The 17,109-nt window shown below is 37.3% G+C and overlaps 1 protein-coding gene across 6 annotated transcripts in view; it reads right to left on the reverse strand.

The window, feature by feature from the left end:
* Window positions 1–16,634, reverse strand: part of PHF6 (PHD finger protein 6) — a 45,271-nt gene extending 28,637 nt beyond the window's left edge. For 3 of the 6 annotated variants that reach the window (XM_032474400.1, XM_032474399.1, XM_032474398.1), the window contains exons 1-3: window positions 16,446–16,634; window positions 12,327–12,510; window positions 11,969–12,070 (exon numbers count right to left, since the gene is read on the reverse strand). In XM_032474400.1, coding sequence (XP_032330291.1) covers window positions 11,969–12,070; window positions 12,327–12,464 — 240 coding nt within the window. In that variant the 5' untranslated portion in view covers window positions 12,465–12,510; window positions 16,446–16,634. The remainder of the gene's footprint in view (window positions 1–11,968; window positions 12,071–12,326; window positions 12,511–16,445) is intronic. The other 3 variants (XM_032474401.1, XM_032474402.1, XM_032474403.1) reach the window with 3 other exon arrangements.
* Window positions 16,635–17,109: the final 475 nt, after the last annotated feature.

The following is a 17,109-nucleotide window of genomic DNA, read 5'->3' on the forward strand; positions in this document are numbered from 1 at the left end:
TATAACTTTCGAATTACTTGGCCCCTAAGCAATATTGGTATATCAAGAGGCTAATATATACTCTAATAAAATGCCTTATATTTCTCTAACCAAGTCAAACACTCAACCTCTTATTCAAGCTACCACTTAAAAAAAACTTATATATAAGTCAGAAACAGAAACATTCTCAATACAGGTACTTCCCAGAAAACATGAGGGTCAGTGCCCATTATTAATAGCAAAGAAATACACCACTTCCTTAAATAAATACAGAAACTTCAAAGTATTACTGTAAAAAGAAACACTGGGCCAAATGATCAAGCAGGGAAAGCTGTTAAATACTTTTGGGTGGCTTATAAATTCTTGAGGAGGTGGAGCATTTATAGTGCACCGTATTTATGAGGTTCTATTATTTTAGTAAATTACACTTCTAATAAAAATAGACTTATTATAGAAATTGTGGAAAACACAAATGGGCACAAAGAAAATTTAAAAATCACTCATACTCAGCAAGTGTAGACACACTTACACTGTTGCAATGCTTACGTGGAAGTATTTTTCTGTGTAATTCTGTACATACTATTTTGCAACCTGGTTTTTTCACTTAATAAATTGAACATTACCTCCACTTCATTAAGAACTCTACGGCAAGTAGTTCATTTCAAAATCACATCTAAAATGGGTTTGCCTAGGTACATTTTGAAAAAAACAATTACTGAATTCAATTAGCAAGCAAAAATGAAAGGAGAGCTACTGTTAAAAATATTGTCGCAGCTCAACACTGGCAAAGATCCAGTGAGATGTGCACTCTCATAGACTGCTAGAAATTGGTATATTCTCCGGACAGCAACTTGCCTTATTTATCAAAGAGCTTAAGTTTATACTCTCTGATTTAGTAATTTTACTTCTATTAATCTAGCCTAAAAAATAAATCAGACTTAAACAATTTATATGCAATCCTGTTCATTGCAGAATTATTTAGAATAGCCCAAAATGTAAAACCACCTGTGGGAAAACAACAATTGAAAAGTGTTTTAAACAAATTATAGTACAACCATATGGTAAGAATGTTCTTTACTCTTTTCAAAGACATTTCAGTGGCATGGGAAAGGGTTTATGTATAATATTAAGTGAAAAAAAAAGCAGGATACAAAGCTAGATGAGTGAATTATGACTCTAATTATGTTATAATATATATTCTTTGAAAATAGGTGGAAGTAAACATAGCAGAATACTGCGTTGCTATCTCTGTGTGATTGGTTTTCTTCATAATTGCCTATGTTTTCTCATTTTTCTACAATGGGCAAAAATACTTATACATACAAAATATTTTTTAAAAACATTGGGAACACTCTAGCAAATGATTTCAATACCCATCTTTCAGTTTATTGAGAATGAATAGAAAACTAAATGTCCAAAATATATCAAGATGTGTTCTGGCTGTTTATAAATTCAAATCTGCCCCAAAGTATATATAACCAGTTAACTACAGCAACTCAGGAGAGAGAAAAAAATTTTTAAGTGAGAAAAAGCTTATCCTCATTTTTATTTTGTCAGTTTCTCTCAAGGAAAAAGAGAAGAGGAAGATACGCCAATAAAAATGTTTTCAGAGAGTGGAAAATTCTCCTCAAGGTTAGGAATAGGAGTGTCTCTTAATTAGAATTTACAGGATCTATTTTATGCAGCATTCATGTAGAAGCAGAAATACCTGCTTGTATATGAAATTCTGGCAAGGTACTAACAAAATAGCAAAAATTATCCATAATAAAATTACACATAAATGTGTATCTGCTTGTGTACCTTTGAAAACAGAACAGGAATGTCACAGTTATCTTCAAGATATCACTGCTATATTCTAATCAATGAAATAATTCTTTTTCCTTGAACTCCTATGGGACTTAACACATAGTATTCATTTTGGCTCTTACCATATGACTCCCTTGGATGGCTAATTATCTTTATAAATGGATACGTTTTATCCATCAACTGCTCCCAGACTGAGTTTCTAAGAAGATTAACACTGTACCTTACAAAGTAGTGCTCAATAAATCTGTTGTTTTTAAACTTACTCCGTTATTAAAGATTTTAGTATCATATGGAATATTTTGTCTCATTCACGTTTCTAATACCTGCAGATGTGACATAATTATCTTCCAAGTACGTCTAAAAATATTTTAAAAGTCTAGCTTGGAAAGGTGAAATTGAGAAGTACAATTCAGTTGAAGGAGCACAGAATGAGAAGACGCAAGAATATCTAGGGGGGAAGATTAGCCCTGTTTAGAAACAATGTGAGAATCAGGAAGAGATTTTAAAAAGTAAAAGAAGCTGGGAAACCAGATAGACAGCTAGTATACTTTTCCTTAAAAAAAAAAGTGGGGGGGGGTATGGAAAATAAAATTAAAGAGGACTTCTCTTGAAAAAAAAAAAAAAAAAGTAGAATGATGGGAAAATGCGACTCCCAACACAGGAAGGCACCAGTTAGGCTTGACCTGAGTGAGGTTATTCTGGATTCCTCTTTACACAAAACATTTATTTGCCCCCCAGCTGGTCATAGTCCCTACCAGGCCCCCAGCTGCCACTTAACATTCTACTTGCACTGTAGCCTTGGCTCCCTCAAATGCGGGGAAATGAAAGTTAACCTGACAGGAACATGTTATTCAAGGACAATGGTGGACTCTTTCCCCCCTGAAAAAAGGTCTGTCCCACATGTCACATATTCTGCTGAGGGCTAATTTCCTGTCCTCAATTTAGGTATAAATGTCAATTCTCAGCTTATCCTGCCTATATCCTGATTTCAAGATCTTTAAATTGAAGTGAAAATGTCTGAGAATGATTTTTCTTTCACTTTTACTCCTCTATTCAGTTTGCTACCTAGTAGACCTAATAAACTTCAATAATCAATTACTTCTTCCAAAAAGAGATTGGAAAAAGAGATCCCATCCATCCTCTTACTTATGTTTGCATATCATATTATCTTCGAAAATTTTTAAATAAAAAAAATATATAGGATGTACAGCATGATTGTTTTAAGAGAAATATACACAGTGAAATGATTACTACAGTGGAGCTAATAAACATATCCACCTCTTCATAGTTACCATTTTTTTGTGCATGTGGTACAAGCACCAGAAATCTACTCTCGGCAAATTTCCAGGATATCACAGAGCATTATTAACTAGTCATCATGCTGTACAGCAGACCTCTAGGCTTACTCATCCTACATAACTGTAACTTTATACCTTTTGACCAACATCTCCCCATTTGCCCCCCTCCCGCCCCTGGTAACCAAGGTTCTACTGCCCGTGAAGCTATACTGTTAAGGTGAAGTTGTGCCACCTAAGCACAGCCCCATGGAGCTGCCCCACTGACGAAAGAGGAACTAAGTCACGCATGAGAGGAGACCCAGGAACTGAAAGGACTATGATTTAGCTAAAGTCTGGCAGGAGCCAGAGGCTGAGACATACATACCTGCTCCTCAGTCAGCTGAACTAGGCCAGGACTGAAATTCAGTTTGCAAAGGGAAGGAGTCTTCAGTAATAAAAGGAAAAAGACTGCTTTCTTAGTAGCTATGGTGGAAGCTCAGGAAAAACTCAACCAAGACCACAGATAGATCCAAGGTAAACCAAATGAGACTGCCAACTTCGAGGCTAGGCAGAGAGACAAGGCTCCTGGGGAAAAGCTGGAATCAGAAGGATAGATAGAACCATATGGAACCAAAGGAGGAAGGGCTAAGCCTTTGCTTTGCCCAGGTTAACTTCCATGTGTCTACTGTGCATGTAACTGACCACCAGTGTAGAGAGAGAAATTCTCACAGCCACGTAGTTACTACTCTCAAGACACCTGCTCTGAGAAAACTGCTACAAATGTATGGAGAACGCGAGAGGTTTCAAAGAGTCTGTAGGTAAGAAAAAATATCAAAAGCACTTGGAGTTGGAACAGGGTACCTATAGGATATTTTCGCAGGAAACATGAGACCAAAAAAAAGTGAGAGCAGTTCACCTTACGCTGGTGTTTGGGGCTTTTTGTGTGTGTGTTGATTTTAATAACAGGTAACACTACCTCCAGTAAAAACTAGAAAGCAGGACAGGGCAGTGGGGGCAGGTTTTCAGTGCTGCCTAAAAAAATGTTCCTACTCCAGGTTCCTTGTTTTATTTACACTAAGACCTCACATACCCAACATAATTAAAAACCAGAATGTCCTCTGAATTACCTGGTTAACTGACGTTGCCCATTTTATTTGTTAAAAACTCCTAAAAAAATACCACTGCACAGGAGGGTAAAACATGGACTCTGTTTTTGGCTTTTCGTATTTTTTTTTTAAATACAGCATTTTTAAATGCTACATTTTTTTTAAAAAAAATACAGCATTTTTTGAAGAAGAGCTCATAAAAACACAAACAACAATAAAATACTATTAATAATAAGGGTTATATAATAAAATAAGTAGGGCTCAATGGAAAGCTAGAAAATAAAAATGAAATCTGAAAGCTGTCAAAGTCATTGAAAAGTGACAAACTTGATAAATGAAGACCTTAAATTCCAAGTGCTTCTAAAAAACAGGGCCATGGAAAAGTCCTTGTTTTTACTAGAGTAACAGACAATCTATGCAGATCCTGGATAAATCATTTCAGAAGTCTTTTGGAAATCAGAGGGCAAAGAACTAAGTAAGCCTATCAAGCTCTTACTTAACTTGGTCTCCTGACCTTGCTCTCAATATCACATACTCCAACTCCATCCAACTTTATGAATCATTGATGAGGAATATACATTATCTTATTAGAGCTTTTACAGTTTCCTTTATTCATCTGAAAGATTCAGACAGTTTTTCTGAGCTCACATCTTTATGTTCAAGCTCTTCTAAGATGCAAGTCGTCTTTCAGACTGAGGATACTCTAAACCGCCCTGCTGCTTGCTATACTTAACCTGTGAAGAACACCAGATACACATCCATGCTCAAATAAGTACCAAGACATCCTCCCAAGACCACGCAAGATTCTTTTATTAGGTTGGGTTCTCGTCCCAACACAAAAAAGTGAGAAGTAATTATATAATGAGATACATTAAATTTACAGTATTCTCAATTACAAAGAAGTATTAAATGAAGGCAAAGGAAACATTTGTGAATTTTTAAAAAATTAACTTATTCAGTAATTGTCAAAGACCTGATTTTCTCCATCATTGGACTTGAAGTTTCTCTTCTGCCTTACATTCATTCTCCTTAATCACCTCCAAAGTAAAGCAAAGTCCATTTCATATAAATGGCAGGTAAAATATCTGCACACATTACAACTAATCTGTATGCCACAATCTGAGCTTTCAAAGATTTTCACATTTATACAAATACATTAATAATCATGTACACTTAGTTACACAGATGACAATGAGACCAGCGAACAAATCTTCAGGGAAAAATTTACCTGTTTTCCCCCCAAAATACTCTAAGGCAGGAGTCCTGCAAGCCCAATTTAGCCTACCACCTGTTTTTGTAAATACTTTTACTGGAACACAGATATTCTCACTTTTTTTGTGTATTATCTGTGACTGTAACTGAAACAATAGGGCTGGCAAAACCACAAGTACTTATTATCTGATCCTTTACACAAAATGTGCCAACCCCTGTCCTAAGGCAATGGTCCATACCCGAGAGTGCTCATCAAAATTCACTTGGAAACCTTTTTCAAAAGACACCTATCTGCAACCCTGGCACTTCTGATTTGATAATTAAGTACCACTCCTCTAAGGATTTAGTAGCACACCAGACACCTGGCATCTTCTGTTTCTTTGTATGTAGTAAGCAGTGGTAGCATTCTATACATGTTGGGTGCTCCACTTTACCCTTACTGAAAGCTAAATAAGCCACACACTCTACTTTAAATAGCACTGGCATTTAATACTTACTTCATACTTGTCAAAAGTACTTCCTCCTCCTTGCAACTCTTCCCCCTTTGACTTCTACAGCATCATTTTCCCAGTGGAACACATTTCAAATGTCACTTTCTATGAAGTCTTTTGACTTCTCAGGTAGAATTAATTATGGTCCTCTCTCCCAGCTCTCCTGTGGCATTCTTTACATACTTCTAAGGCTAAACTACATTTATTCATGATTGCACACAAGGTGTCTAGCATTGTGCATGGTACAAAGTAGGCACTCAATTAAGTATCCGATAAATGGACAGACAGATGAATTCTAGACTCTAGATGGAGGCTTTGACAAATATAATGCCTAAGGAAAACAACAAAAATAACACTCAACTGGGAGAGTGAAGGTTGAGGAAATGTGAACCCCAACCCACCCCTGCCACATTTATATCTGAGGCATACACAGCTCTCCACCATCCTGAACAAATAACCAATCTGGTTTTTTCCTCTCTATTTCTCTCCTTCCTTTTCAAACCACTAGAGCTGCAAACAACAGTAAAACACCGATTAACCAAAACAGAGATTTACGCTATACCATTACTTCCCTGGTCAATTTACACCTAGCCCATTATTAAAGCTTCACACTATTATCCAATTGAAGCTCTTCTCTCCTTGAAATTCAACTAACAATTAATGAGTGCCCACTTTTTTTATTAGAGTACTACTGAGCGCAAATGAGACGTCAAGCACCGGGCTAAGTGTTTTCCATGCATTTCCCCTGCTTAATCCTACGCTAGGCAAACGCAACAGGCTCTACTCTTGCAGAGTTCACAACACCGTGGAGAAGAATGCCTTCCACCCGCGCGACAAACACAACGCACAGTGTGAAACTCAGCGGCAGAGCTGAAGGTTGAGTTGGACTCAAAAACAGGCCGAACTTCTGAGAAGCAGCTAGGAGATGAGTAACATCAGTACGAGCACAGCAGTGGGGACACGCAGGGGAGGCCTGGGAATCCGAGAGGAGAGGGAATGAGAGAAGGAGTGGAAAAGGTGGGTTACGACAGGGCTTCTGAAGGGCAGTCTGAGGCCTCTGGATATTATTCTGTAGGCAGCGGAGAATCAGTAAAGGTTTGGTGTCAGGGAGTAACATTAGGTTTTAAAAGTACAAAACAAGTAATTACTAGCAGTATGTTGGAAGGATGGGAAGAAGTAGACTGGATCTAGGGTTGCAATAAGAAAGAAAAGTGGGCTGAGATATCCCAGAAATAGAACCAATCTGAATGATGTGAAAGAAGGAAGAATTGAAGGTAAAGGATTCAGAAAGAGACTCAGGTTTCAGGGCTGGGAGATGATGACTACTGGTACAGACGGGTTAAGTTTAAGATGCCTGCAGGACATCTATGTACAGCAGACAAATATGCTGCCATTATTATATTTCATTCTCCACATGACTACTGTAGATCACTTGTCCCCTGAAAAATCTGGCTTTGCCCTTCCCCTCCCTTCCTATCTGAGTTGAAATTCCTGTCTAATGTTTAAAGACCCCACGTTTCTCAACTCTAATCCATTACTGCCAGTCTTAATGACCCATTCTGGTATACTTAATCTATTTTGTGGACTCAGCCTTTTTTTTTTTTTTTAAATACTTGCCATCTCTAGGAAGCAGCCTTAACTACTTAAAACAGCAAGACTCCTCCCACACAGAACAAAAAGGTGTATTTTATAAACTGTCATATATACAGTCTCATGGCATATACACTATCTAGATCATAAACTCTCAAAATCAGACACCTTGTTTCTCTGGAGTGCCAAGCACTCCACTGGTACTGAGTAAATAACAAAGTAAAGACTACATAGAATTGGCCTTTTTATTTTCAGAGGCTACAAGAAAATATCTTGAGGGTAATAGACTCAGAATATTCTTACATAGTATGTGTATCGAATTTTTGTCCTAAAAACTACAATGCTATTAACAGAATATATTAATAAGAGTCTGATTATGTACTACATTCAGTAATATTTCCATCTTTATTAGAAAACTAAGCTCTAATCACTACATTTTAAAAATGTGATTTTGGGGTTAGGTAGCTTAAAATGCAGTCTATTATAACCTAGTGATTAAGAGTTCTGGCTTTAGAGTTAACTGGTCCTGGATTCAAATTCCAGCTCTGCCACTTACTGCCATATGACCAGTCAGGTTACTTAACTTCTCTGAGCCTCAGCTTCCTAATCTGTAAAGTTCCTATCTCTTCCTATTTCACAGTATGATCATGAGGATTAAAAAGGATCATGTAAGAAAAAAAAAAAAGGATCACATAAAGTACTTAGCCCAGTCTCTAGCACATATTAAGTGTTCAATAAATGTTAGCTATTTCTGCCACTGGAAAAAGCAGGAAAAATGTTCAGAGGATTTCTTAAGACATGTGAGTAAAATTTAGTTTGAAAGAGGGAAAGTTAAGGAATGGCCTGAGGATAGTCATCAGGTACATGAAGGACATTTCATTTTTAATATAGAAAGGACCAAATACTTCTTTTACTGATAGGAGACAGACCTAGAATAAATGGTTTTAAATTACGTGAGATACTTGAGTTATACAAAAGAATGAATTTCTCAACCGTGAAGAGTGTTATATAATATTGGTCTTGTTTTAGGTTGCTTGGGTAGAAATGCAATTTCTTGATATATTTTAAAGTAAGACAGGCAAAAATCTCTTACATGGCTTGTAGGTAATCTTGCTTAAGGGGAAGAAAAGTGAACTAAATGACCTTCTCAATTCTCTCTGTTGTTAAGAGTCTGCGATACTTGACACAGGTACCAATTAGAACAGTAACTATCTGATGCAGATACTCCTAATGATCTCACCACCTAGTTTCATCCAACAAGAGTATGTGCTTCAAATATACTCCTCTCAAGTGCTTCCTTAAACAAAATGGAAACAGCGATGAGAGCTCATAATTTTACTTGGAAATTTGCATTTCTTGGCTAGATGGCTGGAGAATAAGAGTATATGGTACAGATGTGGTATCTCTATATATGGCTTCAAGAGAAACTAGAAACCATTCTGGAAAAATATGTATCTGTCTTAAATGCAAAAACAGAGCTTCAAATTATAAAAACCTTAGTACGCTGGCAAATGTTTTTTGGTCCATCTTGGTGCTGAAATGTGGTGTAAAAGAGATGAATGTATATGTCCATGTGGAATGGCTTCCCTCCCTTTATCCTCGTGGCTGACATGAAAACCCTGGAAAATGGTCTATGGCATCAAGAACACAGAAACGTGCCACCTGTACATCCTGCTCTACTCTGACTTCCCATCCTCTCAAGACGCTGACTCATCTGGCCACTTACTTACATTCAGCTCAAACCCCAGCCTCTTCTGTCTATACTTTTCATTGGGGCAAGTGAGAATTTCTGGAGCCAGCACGAGATACAGACTGGAACCTGTCTTAAATGTACCCACGGACCAGCGCCCCTGTTTTTGATTATTTTCAGTGGGTGTTCATGACCTACTTCTCACCTAGAAATCTGGATGAACAGAAGCCAGGGAAAATAGGCTCAAAGGATAAAATGCCTTAAAAAGTCAATTAGGGAAGGTGATTATCTAGTTCATATGTAGTTTATCTACTTACATGAAGCTCTTTTTTTCTCCCTTTCTATTAGATTTATGAACCTTTTATTGCATAGACAAATCTACACAGGGAAAAGTGAAAAAAAGAAAACTGAAATCTAGAATTTTGGTTACTTGATAGTACTTTATGTTAAATGACATAATGGGAGGGGCAAAACTAAAGGCTAAAAGGAGACTTAAAAATTATTTCAAAATTAAACCTATAAATGCTACTCTAGTCCTAGTCCCTATGTAAGTTATTTAAATCCCAGCATTTTAAGAGAAGGAAAGGGAGAAAACCATATACCCAGGCTCAAAAGTTCTCTCCTTCTGCCACTATTCCTCAGTGACAGATGCCCACAGTCTCAAAAGGGCCTCAAAACACCTTTCCTTAAGGTAACGCTTTCTATCTTTTAGAGCACTGCTTAGTTATGCAACATCACTGTTTAGTAAGTAGTGATACAGCATTATCCATTTACTGTTGGTGAAAATACAAATAAGTTAATGACTTGTCTAAAGTTACATAGTGTCAGTGGCAGAGTTACTGAGAAACAGGCCTCATGACTTCCCAGCCGAGCATGCTTTTCATTAGCCCACAACAATATGAGCAGCATCTTATTGTTACTTACAAACAATAACTATAATGGTAGCTACTATTTATCAAGTCTTAACCATGTGCCAGGCACCATGCTAAGCCCTATAAAGTCTCTTTTAATTCTTACAGGATCCCTGGGAGGCAAGTGCTGTTGTTATCTCCTTCTGGCAGGTGAAGGAAACATGGTCTAGAGAAGTAAATACCTTGCCAAGGGTCACCCACCTAGTCAGTGACAGAGCTGGGGTTCAAATCTAAGTCTGTTACTATAGCTTGTGGTCTTAAGCCCCAATATTGTCTTACTCCCTAGATCGAGTAACAATATTTAGTTATTTATAACTCACTACACTTGTGGGAAAAAAATTAACTCTCTACACCACACCATTAAAAATTAAACAAAACAATTTATAACAATGAAATCTGTACAAAATTCTGATGCTTTGTGCACAAACAGGTCCAAATAAATTAAATCTCCATTGAATTTAGCAAACTGCCAGCTGTATGCTGCTGCTTCGTATAAACTAGGCATTGGATTTGTTAATAACACAGTAACATTAGGGACCAAAACTGCTCCTGTTCTGACTAGAGCAACCATGTTAAGTAACAAGAATGCTAACAAGTCAGGACATAGAAGCAGTTTCCAGGAATATTCATAATGCCAAGAAATAAATAATGAGGTGATCAGGTTTACAGTACAACGAGTTTCAAGTAAATAGTATTCTTTCTTTGTATCTGAATTTGTTTTTAAGGATTAGGAAATAAAAACATAGTGTTCTGGTTCTCTAAACTCGGCAAGCCACAGTAACATGAAGAAATCTAAAGCCACCATTTTTAAATCAGATTTTTTTTTTAATGGAGCATTCTATTGCTATCTACAGTTTTGGGGTGGGGAAGATAAACATTTTCACAGCTAAGGTCTCACTACAGCAAAACCTGACTTCTGAATACTCATTTGTGCCAATTCTGATTCTAGGGTTCGAGACTATTTATCCTAAAAGAAATCTCAAATGTTATCTTTGAACTTCTTCATATTGTTCCCCCCCCAATACTAGAAAATGGACTACTTTCCAAAACAGATTGTTCCTGATATCAAAATGATAGCTCCCCCATCCCACCAGATTCTTTGTGAAATGAGATTACTCAGTGTGTAAGAACATAGATATATGTTCTGCCAAATCCATCTTTAAAATAATGAAACACTTGAGAGTGAAGCTACTGAAGGTATTTACAGATGTAACTTCAATAAAGATCTCAGAGGGAAAAAATAACCAAACGAAAAGAAACTGTTTCAATGTAAACCATAATGTATCAAATACCAAGTGAGATGATACTACTTTTCCAACACAGCAATACAGTATCTTGCCAATCTGGTTACTTGGTAGTGAAGGCAACTGCAGGAACATTAGCATAGCTTCAGAAAAACTGTAAAATTCACCAAAGTTATCCAAAGTCATAAATGCTGTGTTACATAGCTGAACCATGGTAAAATACACTGTTCAGCAACTGCTAACATTTTCCTGTTGAAAGGGTTCTGTCCCTATCTTCCTTTGTAATGATCACAATTACTTTATCATGGAAGATGAAAACATATCAAATTTAATTATGAAAATATACCCGAATGAAGACTTTAGTACATGAGACACTCAAATTAAGCAAACTGATTGTTTTCTAAGTCAACACAGCCTCCAAGATTTTAATTCTTTTTGAAAAGAAAAGAAATTTGAATAATATAAATATGATTCATTCCTTTTTTGTTGAGTGGCAAATAAGTTAAACCCAACCTTGCAATTTGCTGATTTTGGGGAACAACTAAGACTGCAATAAAAAAATGACACTCAGTTAATAATGCAATACACTCTAAAATAAGCAATTTCCTCTTTAATGAGCTTAAAGTAAGTTTTATTCTCAAGAGGCAGAAATACCAACTTACCAGCTTCGTGCCTCTTTTAATTTCCTTTTGGACATCTTCAATAGAAAATCCACCAAGACTTTCGTTATCAGAGTGTGATGATACCAAAGCAGATGAAAAGAGCTATAAATTACATTTAAAAAAAATTAAGGTTCACATATAAAGAAATTACAGAGAAACAGTGAATAAGATGTCAAATTTAAAAGGAAATATTCGAGTAAAACTGGCGTAGCATTAGTGAGAAACCATTTCTTAGAAATTTAACTGGTTTTTTCTTTTCTTTCTTTCTTTCTTTTTTTTTTTTTTTTAAGTATTCAGGAGTATTCATTGTTAAGCCTCTTATGATTTCAGGTCTCTTGGTTGCTGCGCATATACTTACCATGCACTTATGGTGTGCTGCCACCTTCTGGTTTTCAGATATTAGTAACTGTCCACATTCCTTGTCTCTATTTGACTTACAAAAGCCACACTTGCGCTGTCTTGTAGGCCCTTTTTTCTGTTCAACTGAGCTTGACATGATTTTTAAATTGCCTTTAGAATGCCACTTTATGCCTCAAGAAATGCTACAGAGAACAAGAAGGGCAACAAAATGGTTAATTTTGTTTTAAAATCAGTTTACGCAGTCATGTAAGTTGTTTAATATGTGACCTAAGTTTTAATATATGAATCTTAAAATAGCTATTTAGTATAGACATATTAATATTGAGACCTAAGATGCCTCTGTAATTAAAAAAATATGTATTATGTATGCATAAACACAAGTTAATGAAGTAACTGAGAAAAATCAAACTGCTCTCAAATTAGGGGATATCTGAAATAATTAGAACTAGCTCTGCATAGATAAATAAAACATGTACAATGTGTAATATTAAAATAATCATCTGCTGATATAATTAATGAAAAACATTTTTCATGTTTAGCTAGGTGCCCCTTCCAGGAGACAGAATTATATATCTAAAAGCAGTGCAAAAACTACTCAGAGAACTACACATTATCCTGAGTGAACAGAATTCTGTAATTGTACTATTCCATAAAGCTCACATATTGACAATCCAACAACAAAGAAATGAATTTACACAACCATGATTTTGGAACATTTTTAAAATCTGAATTATTTTCAAGTTAAAAAGATCATATATACGTCTTTATTAAATTTTGCTATTGTAATCCTTTTGTAAGTAAAGAAAAAATTAAGCTTTATAACAGTCTGTTCAAAAATGCAGGCTTTAGGTACCATTTATTTCTAAAAACAAACTATACTATCTGAGATTTACTCCAAAAGTCTGCTTATTAAAGTTACAAACTGACACTGTTCTAAATGCAGTAACTTTCATACTTAAATTAGTAATACTGTATAAAGAAAGGAAAATTTTTCTGAATGAGTCTTAAATTAGTCAAATTATAATTATAGGTAGTATAGTCAAACAAAAAAGGGAAGAAAAGCTCTAACATGGAAGGTTTCAGATTGAGATCATCAATCTCAACATGGATTCTTCAGAAGAATCTAAACAAATGTAATTCCGCTATTTGATTTGTGTAGTTTTCCCAAATCAACAGAACTAAGCAGCTCAGGACCCAGGCTGCCACAGCACACACTTCAGTCAATAAAATCTCATTTTTTTTGTCTTAAAATTTACAACATTTTTTCATTTCCCCACATATTTGAACATTTTCACAATACTATGTTGAAAAAATTGGTCTCACTAACACTACATTGGAGCCTTCTCAGAAGCACTTGTTCACCAGCAGGAACAGCAGCAGCTGGGTGCCAGCAAGGGGTTAGCTGCAAACCATTCAGTGCTTTACAATATAAAAATGCAGATGCTTAAAATTTAACATGAAGCCACAAAGAAGCAGGTCTTCACATCAATGTATATCTAGGTTTTTCTTTTTAGTGAAACTTCAAAGGCCCTGTCAGTCTACGTTGATAGGTTTAACAAACTCTTAATGCTATCTACAATTTTAAATACCTCACTTTTCCAAATGGCATCGGATACTTTACAACAGTACTGTATTCATAGCACTGGCTATAAACCGTGAAACTGATTGAAAACAGGCAGCAAATACTTTTAGGATTAAAGAAAAAAAAAAAAAGAACATAACAGAGAAACAAAAGAAACAAAAGGGGAAGTGTGTTTGCATTTGCTCAGGCAAATATGTGTTCAGTTGCTTTATCAAGAATATAGCTGCCAAAATCTTTAGAATTAAATATGCAAAACGTCAAAATTCATAAATAGCACCAAAATTTGCTATTTGACTTCTAAATTAGCTTTCTTTACTACTATGCAATGAACAGTAAGCACTCTGAAACCACTGTAATGTATTCAGCAGTTCTCCCGGTCATCCTTGGCCAGTTGAAAGGATGGCACATTACGAACCCCATCTAAATGGGCATCTTTAATATGTAATTTGGTACGACCCTCACATAATCTATAAAACCAGCTTAAAATAAAGTAAATTCCTAGATTAGAAAATCACTTTTTATTCTTGAAATTAATTCTGAAAATGGTGTCCCCCAAATTTTATCCATATTGAATTCTGCCTCTTTCCATTTATAAACAGGTAAATTTCTCATCCTAATTTTCAGAACCTACCTTTCTACATATCAAAAATCTCAAAATCTAAAAGAGAAAAAAAGGTACATTCTGTTTTGCATTAAAAAATATTCTAGTGTATTTTTTCTGTAATCAGTTTGAATATAATTTGTAAAGTGAACAGAAACACACACAAAAGTGCACCAAATCAATTAAAAACTTTCCCCAATGTGCGATGACTAAATGGATTTTTCCACTAAAATTCAAATAATGCATCTGTGCATATCTTGCTAATTTTTTTTACAGCCTCCTTGTAAAACATGAAGTGGAGAACATCATGGAAACAATGACTCCTAGCAAAAATGTCTTTATCATAAAAATACAGATTTTTTTCTAATGCTGTCACATTTGTGTTCTCTACTTAAGGAGAATAAGGGCATTCCAAGGACCAGTATTAAGGTGTTCATAATGATCCACACAGTACATGGCATTTTAATTTTAGCCTCAAAGGTTTGTCAGGGCACGCAGGGATCAAACTTTCATGCTTTCGCCCAACAATAAAACCCTTTCCTTAAAAGAAACGTAACATTATGGATAATGTTATAAAGTAGAAATACAGAGGCAAGGATAACAGCGTGAGAAACATAATTTAAATGTCTGAAAAAACAGAAAAGCCCAATTAGTTAGGCTAAAGCAATCAACGCATTTCTGATTTTCCAAGATGCTGTAAAGCACCAAGGTGGAAATAACCTGAAACATCAAGGAGAGCATTCAAGAACCAACTCATTCAATGTCTGGTTATCTGAAAGACCATTTTCACAGAAAAACAAAACAAAACAAAACAAAACAAAAAAACCTGCAGTTCCGGAAGATCCAATTCCACACGCAAGCAAGTCAAAATATACAGATCAAAATATATAAACATGATCCAAGAAGCAGTATTTCTGTCAGGAAAGTTACACTGGGGAGAAATAAACGAATGAGAGATGAACCGGAAGGGCTCCTGAATTTGGTTGCACGATATTATTACATGCTTCGCACTGCTTTTTGCGGTTATTCAAAAGGAAACTGAAGGAATTTTCCAGTTGTTTCAAACCCAAGGGTAGAGAAAGAATTTGAACTGTATGAATAAGACCTGATATTATGTAGGAAGCCGGTAAAATTCAAAGGCTTTTCAAAAATAAAGGATTTTTCAACTTCCACGCAGAATATCGAAACGAACAAATTTCAAAAGAATGCCGTGCTGTTCGTCCATATAATAAAGGATGGTACACATAACGTACCGGATCCTCTCCGTTATTTATTCCTTAATACACACTAGACTCCAAGATCTCCCTCTAATCAAGCGCTAGATAAACTCGCAAAAACTATCTTCCTCTAAAACACTTTAGCAGGTTCCTTTCGGCCGTAAAGTCAGGGTCCCCTAATTGTCCTTTTCCAATCCTCCAGGATCCAGGAAAATATCACCCTACCACTTTCTTGAACCCTCCTCCCCCCCAGGAGTTCGCCCTCTAGTAGTCTTCGTTCCCTATCTCAGTTTCACCCCTAATTCCCCCCACCCCGGAGTTTTTCCTCATTCCGTAAGGCTAACCTTCTTGCCATCCTATCAATCCTTCCTCTTACTCTTCCCAAACTGGGAGTCTCCCTCCTTCCCAAATATGTCCTAAGCGATGGCAAAGACTAAAAATTCCCAGTATTTTTTCCTCCTTAAATGTTGCGCCCCCTCCCCCGAAGTCTAGGCAGAAGCCTAACCTCTCCCTTGGCTCCTCCGAAGCACTTTTCTCAGCAGCCTCTTTGCCAAGCGCCTTCAATGAACGGCGCTTCTGGGGTCCCTGACAATAAAGCGAGACCACCAAGAGTCCCCCTTAACAACGGGCAGGGGCGGCGGCCTGGCCACCGCCATCCTCCTTGTCTTCTCCCGCCGGGCAGAGAACGAGGGGCCCCAAGGTACCGTGGGGACTCACCGGCAGGGCCCAGAGGCGAACGGCAGAGGACAAGTGCCAATGAGGGGAAAGAGAAAGAAGTCGGTCTCGGTTCTCCAGCAGCGCCTGGGAGCGGGGCTCTGTCGCCGGAGGTTGTTTCCTTTCATTCGAGGAGAGACGGGCTCGCGGAGCGCCCTTACGTCGCCCCCCTCGCACGCAACGACTCACTGAGCGTTAATACGTCTCGAGCGCGCCGCGGGCTCTGATTCGCTGCAGCGAGGGGGCAGCTGGAGCCGCAGACACGACGCATGTGCAGAAGCCACCCCCGGTACGGATCGGGGCGGCAGGCTCCGCCTTCTGCTCGCGCGCGTACCTTCTATTCTCCCGTCCGCGGCTCAGCCAAGTGTTTGGGGGCAGGATCCGAGGAGATAGAGAAAGAGATTCAAAGATATCGCTGTGGGTTGGGCGGAGAAGGGGCTGGGTTGGGACTAGAAACCGTTGGCCAGGGGCCCTGGGTAACCAGTTTTTAACAGTGATTCAAGTGGGTAGGCCTTATCCCTTGCACTTGTTCACCGAGGCCTTTTCACATCCATTATTTCATTGTACTCTCGTGGCATCCCTTTGAGGTCCTCCGTTCTCTCGTTTTACTGCCAGGAAAGACTGAGAAGCTCGGAGTGGAGTCAGTCGGCCTGGATTTCAATCTTTG

Source organism: Camelus ferus, chromosome X (genome assembly GCF_009834535.1).
Source record: "Camelus ferus isolate YT-003-E chromosome X, BCGSAC_Cfer_1.0, whole genome shotgun sequence".
Taxonomy (NCBI): Eukaryota; Metazoa; Chordata; class Mammalia; order Artiodactyla; family Camelidae; genus Camelus; species Camelus ferus.